The sequence below is a fragment of the Pezoporus wallicus genome, unplaced genomic scaffold (assembly GCF_028554395.1).
Source record: "Pezoporus wallicus isolate ANWC-B61680 ecotype Strahan unplaced genomic scaffold, APGP_CSIRO_Pwel_v1 contig_2456, whole genome shotgun sequence".
NCBI lineage: Eukaryota > Metazoa > Chordata > Aves > Psittaciformes > Psittacidae > Pezoporus > Pezoporus wallicus.
In genome coordinates this window covers 2,529,511-2,538,860 of record NW_026637053.1, presented here as the reverse complement: position 1 = coordinate 2,538,860, position 9,350 = coordinate 2,529,511, and the positions used below count along the sequence as shown (strand labels likewise).

Genomic DNA, 9,350 nt, shown 5'->3' with positions numbered 1-9,350 from the left:
CTTAACACGGTGTAAGAAGTTTAACAAATCTAGCCATTCTCTTGGCTGTGTCACTAGGAGAACCACATTTGGTACACAAGCTGTTGTAGAATTGAGGCTTTACATCAACCATACACCAACTCCTAGGAGTCCAGATTCACATAGTTTTTAGGTTTTGTTTGTTAAGCTCATTGACATCTCTTTTGCAACCTCTTCTTTTCCTTCCTGTGCACAGCTTTGCCAATGCTGTATCTGACCTCCAGCATTACTCCAGTCGCAGAGGGGTGTCCAAGCACCATGGGCTGTCTCTGAAGACCTGTAAGCGCCCACTCCTAGGGCAGTGGCACTTCTCCCTGACCATGGCCTTGGAGGACCACGGTAAACAGAAGAGGCTCTCTGGTAACTCCCCCTGCGATAAGACAAGCTGTCTGTTGTGCTGTATCTCCTTCTTCTACAAATTTTAACTGCTTCTTAACTCATGAGCAAATTCCCCTGGTCCTTCAAACCTGCTGCGACAAGAATTCTTACAAGATAACATACCTAAAGTACCATTACCCACGTTTTCACCTGCTCCTCTGAAGTCAGGAGGCGGAATAGCAGCAGGTGGGACCGGAGAAGAGCCGGCACACCCCCACGCCGCCCAGGCCAGCCTGGGGGCAGCCCCCGCAGCAGCCGCGGCTCCCCACATCCCACCGCTGCCGCACCTCCTCGGGTGACAAGAGGCACGGCCATGCCCGCTCAGCGTCCCCCCTTCCGAGGGGGGATCCTCCTTCCCCACCCGTTTTCATCCAGGGGAGATGCGGTCCCATCCCCGCCGCCCCGCTCTCCCCGTCCGGTTTCCCTACCTCTTCCGCCGTCGCCGCCGCGGTGCACCTTGACGAGCACCTCCGCCCGGCCTCCGGCTCGCAGCTCCCGCCGCAGGTAGAGCCGCCCCGACGTCCTGTCGACCGCCACGGGTGTTGCGCCGGGCGAAGCCAGCTCGAACCAGCCGCCCACCGCCCGGTCACGGCTCCGCGGGACGGTGAAGACGGCGTCGCCCACCCGCGCCCCGGGGGGCAGCCGGGCCGTGTAGCGCCGAGAGCCGGGTCCTGGCGGCCGCTCGGGTAGCGGCAGCGAACGCGCCCACCGCCGCTTCCCGCCGCCGCCGCCCTCCGGCCGCCGGCCGCGCACGGCGAGGCGCAGGCACCGCGCGGGGCTGCGCAGCGGCCGCGGCCGCCCGTGGTCGTGAGCAGCGACGCAAAGGCGCAGGCGGCGCAGCCCCAGCAGCGAGCCCACGGTCAGCACCTGCCCGCTGCGGGGCACCACGAAGAGCAGGGGGCTGCCGGCGCCCGGCGGCCAGGGCCCGTACGTGAGACGCGCGTTGGAGCCCTCGTCGCCGTCGGAGGCGCGGAGCCGGGCCACCTCCGTGCCCAGCGGGGCCAGCTCCTCCACCTCCCGCTGCCGCGCCGGGGGCAGGCGCGGCCGGTGGTCGTTTCGGTCTAGGATCCGGACCCGCAGCAGCGCCTGCCGCGGGCACCGTCCCGCCCGCCGGCGCAGCCGGAGCCCGTACTCGGGCTGCGCCTCCCGGTCGAGGCACTCGGCCGTGCGGAGCAGCAGCAGCCCCCGCCCGCCGCCCGCCCGACGCTGCAGGAAGAAGCGGAAGGCGCCGCCGCCCTCCAGTGCCCACTCCCCGGCGGGCTCCCCAGGGCCCAGCAGCCGCCGCAGCGGCACCCGCAAGCCCCGCACCCGCGTTCCTGCCGGGCTGTTCTCGGGCACCTGCCCGGAGAAGCGGAGCAGCCGGGGAGCGCAGGCGCGCCCCAGCCCCGCCGCCCCGCACAGCAGCGGGAGCACCAGCAGCAGCCGCAGGACCGGGAGCCGCCAGCGGTCGTCCCGGCCCATCCCGCAGAACAGCGCGGAGCTGTGCGGAGCGGAGCGGAGCACCCCACGGAGCGCACTGAGCCGCGGTCCCGCCGCACACACATGTGAACCCGTCCCGCCCCATGGCCGGGCAGAGCCATAGGCGGGGACAGGGAGGGACCACCCCGCTCGTGGCGCGGTGCATGGCAATCCCGGGGGAAAGCCCATCCGCTCCATTTCAGAGTTTGCTTTTTCTATTTGTTGGGAATGGAGCTGTTCAACATCTTTGTCAGGGGCACGGGCAGTGGGATTGAGTGTGCCCTGAGCACGTTTGCAGATGACACCAAACTGTGTGGATCGGTTGGTACGCTGGCTGGAAGGGATGCCATCTAGAGGGACCTTGACAGGTTGGAGAGGCGAGCCAACGCCAACCTCATGAAGTACAACAATGCAAAGTGCAAGGTCCCGCGTGTGGGTCGGGGCAATCCCAAGCACAAACACGGCCTAGGGTGGAAAACGGATTGATAGCAGCCCTGAGAAGGACTTCGACGTGTTGGTTGGGGAGAAGCTCAGCATGAGCCAGCAGTGTGCGCCTGCAGCCCAGAAAGCCAACTGTATCCTCCCAGTCAAAAGAAAGGTGGCCAACAGTGATTCTCCCACTCTACTTTGTTCTAGTGAGAACCCATCTGCAGTACGGCAGCCAGCTCTGCGGCACAAACGCAAGAGGAACATGGACCTGCTTGAGCAGGCCCAGAGGAAGACTATGCAGATAATCAGAGGGTTGGAGCGCATCTACTGTGAAGACAGGCTGCAAGTTGGGCTTGTTCAGCCTGGAGAAGAGAAAGCTCCAGGGAGACCTTTGAGTAGCCTTCCACTGGGTAAAGAGGCTGACAAGAAATCTGGAGAGCTACCTTTTACAAGGACAGTGATGATAGGACAAGAGGGAATGGCTTTAACTGAAAGTGGGTAGATTTAAAGTAGATTTAAATTAGACATTAGGAAGATGTTCTTTACTATGAGGGTGGTGAGGCACTGGCACAGGTGGTTGCCCGGAGAAGCTGTGGCTGCCCCATCCCTGGAAGTGTTCAAGGCCAGGTCAAACAGGGCTTGGAGCAGCCTGGTCTAGTGGAAGGTGTTCCTGCCCATGGCAGGGGGTTGGAATTGTATGAGCTTTAAGGTCCCTTCCAACTCAAACCATCCTGTGATTCTGCTATTCCCCTGCTGGCCAGACACTCTCTTCTGCTCTTCCTCAAGAGAGGCAGCCACAGGAGCAGGAGCTGTGCACTCTGGTATGGGGGACTCCAAGGAACAAGGGCGACCTCCTGCTCTCCTGAGCACAGATGAAAGCCCCCAGCCAAGCTACAAGAGCAACCAGTAACTGAAACAGCAGAAAAGCCACTATTGCAGAAAGCAGAGAGAGCCTTGTGATACTTGAATCATGGAGAAATAGTTGTAACCCAGCAGACACATTTTTCTGATGGGAGCTGGGCTTGTCATAGAAGCGTGGCCTCTCTGGAGCGCATATGCAGGCTCCTGCTCCTTCAGGGAAGATGCAGTTTTGGCAGAAGGGGGAAGAACAAAATGTCCCAATATGCAACATGAAATAACACCAGCTGTCACATTTAAAATTGCAGTCTTTGGGTGAAATTGTTTTGGAAATAGAATAGTGTGTGCTGTTCTGGACAGCATTACTTAAATGGCCCTTCTGAACTGGGCAAACACATCAGACCTGCTAAACATGCATAAAACAACCTGGGTACAGGAGTCATTGCACTGGTCATACCCTGTTCTATGGAAGCATGAATCCAAGCCAGACCGCCCCAGTGCCAATCCCTCCCCACTACTTGTCAAACCAAACAGTACTCATTTTCTCATCGTTCCAAGCAGAAGTCCCAGCAGTGGCTTCTATTCATCCTGGTAAACTACACCACCACCATCTCCCTTCACATAGTGATGGTAACAGCACAGGAAGAGCCTTTTGCCGAGCCTCTGCATCCAGCTGGTCAAACGGGGTATTTGTCCATTAAAAACCCTTCTTTTGCTGTTTTGGACACAGGTTTGCTAGTTTTCCTGGAATGCTGTTAGGCAGGCGGGGTGTTTGTTGCCAGCTGTGTAAGTGCACTAGGAACATACCTCGGCTGGAAGTGAAACTTTGTTCAAGACAGCCAGAAACCATTTCAATCAGCTTTAGTCAAACATTACAGGCAACAGTCAAAGGTGACGACCAGCTGCTAGATCTGCACCTCTGCTCCCGCGGGGGATCACAAGGAGAAGGGATTGTTGGAAGATCACATTGCAATTACAAGCTGCCAGACTTTATTTTTACCCACAGATTTTTAAGGAATGGTTTACTGGTAATGGCAGGAAAATAACCATCAGGATCCATCTATGGTCCACACCAAAGCTTGGTAGCAAGCCTTTGAGTGTGTTATCTTTACTCTTTGCGCCCTACATAAAAATAAAATGCAATTCCCTGCCTCACAGAGGTACTCCGAAGCTCATTAACTCACTTGAATGAGCCAGCCCCACCATCCAAACAGAAATTCAGTTTAGAATCACAGGATCATAGAATGGTTTGGGTTAGCATCCAGACCACTCAGATCATCCAGTTCTAGGATTAGTTTGCTTGTTGAGAGTTTGTGTTAAGGCCTGCAGGACACAACACATTGCAGAAGAGGGTAGGTTGTGCTGTGTGTTGGTACTGATCAAAACTTGTCTTGAAACAGGACAGGCTGGCTGAGAGAGTTGGGGTTGTTCAGCCTGCAGAAGAGAAGGCTCCAGGAATACCTTAGAGCAGCTCCAGTGTCTAAAGGGGCGCTATAAGAAATCTGGAGAGGGACTTTTTATAGGAGCAAGTAGTGACAGATCAAAGGGAATGGGGAGATTTAGATTAGATATTAGGAAAAAATTCTTCCCTGTGAGGGTGGTGAGGCACTGGCACGGGGTGCCCAGAGAAGCTGTGCCTGCCCCATCCCTGGCAGTGTTCAAGGCCAGGTTGGATGGGGCTTGGAACAACCTGCTTGAGTGGAAGATGTCCGTGACCGTGGCAGGGGGTTGGAACTGGATGAGCTTTAAGGTCCCTTCCAACCCAAACCATTCTGTGATTCTATCATTCTCCAGCAAACCTGAAGACTATGAATGGCAACCACTAAATCTAAGAATTGCTATTCTGAGGCCAAACTACCAGCAAGCCTGACAGCCTTCCTCAGCACCTCCTGCAGCTGTGACAAGCCACTAGAATACAACCAGCAGTTCAGACTACAGATTGGATCATCATAAAGTGGGTCAATTGGGAGGAGAAAAAAAAGCAGCAGCGTTTATGCAGGTGTCAATAATGCAGAAACAGATGTGAAGTACTGTTAGTGCTTCTGAAATAAATTTGCATGATGATACAAAAACAAGGCTTGATTTTACTGTACCTTTCTAAAACTGCATAAACTGGTGGATCACTTCTGCTGCAGCGATGTCTCTTATTGTTCAGCCGAAGTTAGATTAAACAAGGAAACTGTTTGTGCTCTTTCCAGCACCCAGCCCTCATTCCAGCGAGACCACGGCTTCCTGCTCTGGGTCTCACAGACAGCACAACACGATGCACTCAAGAAGGCAGCTGCATTCTTGCCCTTCCTTGCTCAGCTTTCTTCAGAGGAAAGAATGGCTTTGGGCATCCTCATCTTTCAGTCCCAACCATTCTATGATTCTACAATCTTACAGAATCTGCTAGTATTTATTGCAACAGTGTAAAAAGTCCATTTTAATGTGGTTTTGGTCTTGCTATAACCAGTCACTATAGTACCATCAGAAGTCACGGCTTACCAGCAGACATTACAGTTATATCTTTGAAACAAGAAGAAACTCCAAGGCATTGTAAAGGCTGCTCAGAACTCTTGAAATTACACATATATACTGCTGGTGTGTTCTAACCTACTGAATAGACCTGTAATACTCTAGATTGTGTATTCTCTATGTGCAATTTAATTCATAATGAAATGCACCTCATCTGATTACTATTAAAAACCATCTCCCACATTTGCTATGCAAGCAATCTGAAAGCATAAAGGAATTGAAGTGTGCTGGTCTGGGTCACAGCAAAACTTGGAAAATCTGGGAAATTATGTCCTGGAAACAGATTACAGAGCTACCATTTAGGGGAGAAAGCCCCCAGAACAACAGTAATTTTAGCTGACAACTTCAATCACTGACCATAATCAGAATATATATTTCATGCAGAGATACAGACATAAAATACACATTTTTTTATACACACCTATTTATATCCAAATATAAATTTGGATATATTTATTTATATTTATATCCAAATATAAATATAAAATTCTATTACATATAATAGGATAGTCTGTATTTCACAGCTGGTAACCACGGTCTCAGTTTTGGATAAAGACATGGAAGAGCACCCAAACATCAACACATATTTCATGGTGACAGGAAGCTCCATCTCCCTTTCAGACAAACAATCAGAAAGCCCATGTGCTGGAAGAATTAATGGATAAACTTAGATACTTCAACATTGGTGCATTCCCTGGCTGGACTAAAAGGAAGCAAACTGATGAACAGTCAAACTCAGAACCATGATGAATTAAAGACATAAAGACACATTTTGTTAGGTGTCATATGACTGATTTTTGGAGAAGCATTTCATAGGGTATTTCTACCATCTTCAGAACTTAAAATAATCTCAAGGTTTTCATATCAGTACATGGTAAATTACAACAAGGTAGTAAAATGATAGAAAGCTCCAATACATGTAATAATAACCTGTAAAAAGTCAAGACAGATGGTACATTAGTTGATTAAAAAAATAAAATAAAATGAATAAGCACTTGATGCTGCATAGCAGTTTATTTCCAGGTGACATGCTTGCAGTGGGGAGGATCTTGAGGGAGAAAGGCAGAGTTCAATAGTTCTGTGTGAAGCACCTCATATTTTGCTGCTCATCCTCATGCCAGTGTGTCTCAAGAGGTCATCAAACCAGCATGACATATGGATCCAGCCTGAGCATGCTGCTATACCTTGACATCTGCAAGAGTACTGATGCTGCCCATCAAGACACGTATTTGAGTACAGTCTTCACTTGACTGAAAATTGCATATACAAATAATACGATAGAATATAAAAATCACTTCACTACCGCAGCCTCTGAGGTTAATTCATTATGAACTACATGGTTTTGTGAAAGGCTATCACACTTCTCAAATGAAAGAAGAAACCAGTTTGTGTCCCAAACAATCCATACTTTCTGAACTTGGCTTTTATTACCTTTTTTTTGTTTTTTACAGAAAAAAAGCTGTCACAAGAGAAAAATATTTACTATGTATACATTATTTCAATAAAAACCTGTCCAAGACAACAAATAAGATAAAAGGAATTAGATTCCTTAGAGTTGTTATTAAATAGCTGCACATAGATATGTCCATATGCCATATACGCTACTTCTAAACATCATTAACAAGTAAAGCACCACCAGAAATTCTTCTGCATTACTAAGTAACAAAGTTTGAAGGCATTAAACACCCACCTCTTTTCCATCAAATAAAGAGGTAACCTTAAACATAACTTGAAAGGCAGAATTACATCCATTTAGCTGTGAAGTCAAAAACATTGCCAGATTAATTACACATTTAAACATCTAGCTGAGGTACCAAACAGTTCAGAAGACCTTTAGGCATCACTAGCTCTGCATTTGGCATAGTAAGAGTGCAGCAACAGAAAGGTGGTATTTTCTTTTAGCTGTACTGAGGGTGTAGGAATGATTATTAAAATAACACACATTGTATGTTTTAGAATTACCACTTTTTTAAGGTTTTTAAAAGAGTACTAAAGGCATGATTATATAGATCTATGTTGAGGTATTATTTCACATAAAATATTGCTTGTGTTGGAATCAACTCAGCTTTTCTTTCATCTCTAATACCACAGTACTCTAGAGTCCACCTGTCAGTCCATATTTAGGAGATTCATAGGTTCGACCACCAATTAGCAAAACAGAAGTCACTCATTACATCTCCAAACACAAGAGCAAACCAGACATCTCTAAATGGAAATAGAACACACATGCCCACGCACCCACACAAACAGCCTACACTTTCTTCTGTTAGATTTTTGGTTAAAGGATTGGTTATACAAGTTACAGCAGTCATTAAGAAGAGTTTCAATGACAGCTTACAAATCCCTACAACCTGCCTGAACAGCTCCTAGTCATGTGAATTGCATGGGAAAGCATACGAAGGATCATAAGATTTGGACATTTGCAGATGACTTAGTAAAAATAAGGTGGTATGAATAAGATTTGGTCCCTAACCTTCTACCTTTCAGTAACCAGTAATGCCACAGAGCAAATAGTTTGAATATTTTTCAATGCCTGTTAAATCTTTTGGCCTTCTTTCTTCCTTCTGCATCTCTTACTTACCCCTTCTCGATGGAAATTGCATTTAAGATTGTAGTGTATCAAACTGTATTCCATTTACTTTGGAAGAAATAAAAGCAGTACTTTTTCTAGTAATAGGAAAAGAAGCTTCTGAAATGCCTTTACTTACTCTCAAACACCTCCTGGCAAATCTATCAACTGAATTCAAGTATGTGGTAATTCAAGAAGTGAAAGAGCATTTTTTTTTAAGATTAAGACAGAACTACACATCAGTTTAGCTGTGGCTCGATTAAACTTTAACCTGCAACTGTAATTGTGACAGGTGAGCGCCTGAAAATACTATACTCACTTTATTTCTTCAAGGTAATCTTTCTGCCTTTACTAAGATGAAGCATATCAGAAACTGGAAACGTGAAGGAGGAAATAAGCCAGCAAAATAGCAACACAAATTGCTATGCAAATTCTTACATCAGCTGTTAGATGGCTGGCATACATCTCAGCTGCACCTCTTACTACAGGAGCATCCTCAGAGACTGGGGTATTAAGACACAAAGGAAGCTTTAGAAATCAGAAAGTCAGAGATTTAGAAAAAGAAAATCAAAACAAAACCAACAATCTTCACAAAAAGAAACACAAAGGGAGTTTTCTGTTCATTTAATAGAGGCTTGCAAGGCACGTGTTTCAACTGAATTGCAACATCTACAGCAAAACAGATCAAAACTTGTAAAATGTTCCCCCGGCCCTTCCAGGGAGTTAAACCTGAGACAGGGCTGAAAACCAAGCTCAGGTTGTGTACTAGTCTGATGTAATTATGCTCTGTTCTTGTCTGAGGGTTATACTGAAAATTACTGCTTATTTTTCACAGAAGGTGGAGATTAAAATAGACAGTAAAACTTTTGCTAATCGATAGCTGGATAAGAAATTCAGGCTCATCTTTCTCAGTAAGATATGATTCTTCCAGTCACTCATTTTACAAATGATGCCCTTTTTACTGGAACAACAGCAGCATTTCTACCACATAAAAGGTTCATTCTGTTATTTAAGGTTGCTGTGCCAACTGTGCTGCAATACAATTTTCTCTAATATAAAAAGGTAAAAATCTTGAATGATTCTCCTAAAGCAGAATCAATTGAAGTATCAAGAATACATCTTA

At 47.6% G+C, this 9,350-nt stretch overlaps 1 protein-coding gene across 1 annotated transcript; it reads right to left on the bottom strand.

Annotated features, from left to right (window-relative positions):
• Positions 1 to 717: 717 nt before the first annotated feature.
• Positions 718 to 1,857, bottom strand: LOC130595919 (protocadherin-8-like). Its single transcript, XM_057403044.1, has one exon. The coding sequence runs from the start codon at positions 1,855 to 1,857 to the stop codon at positions 718 to 720; it is 1,140 nt and encodes a 379-aa protein (XP_057259027.1).
• Between the last annotated feature and the right edge of the window lie 7,493 nt (positions 1,858 to 9,350).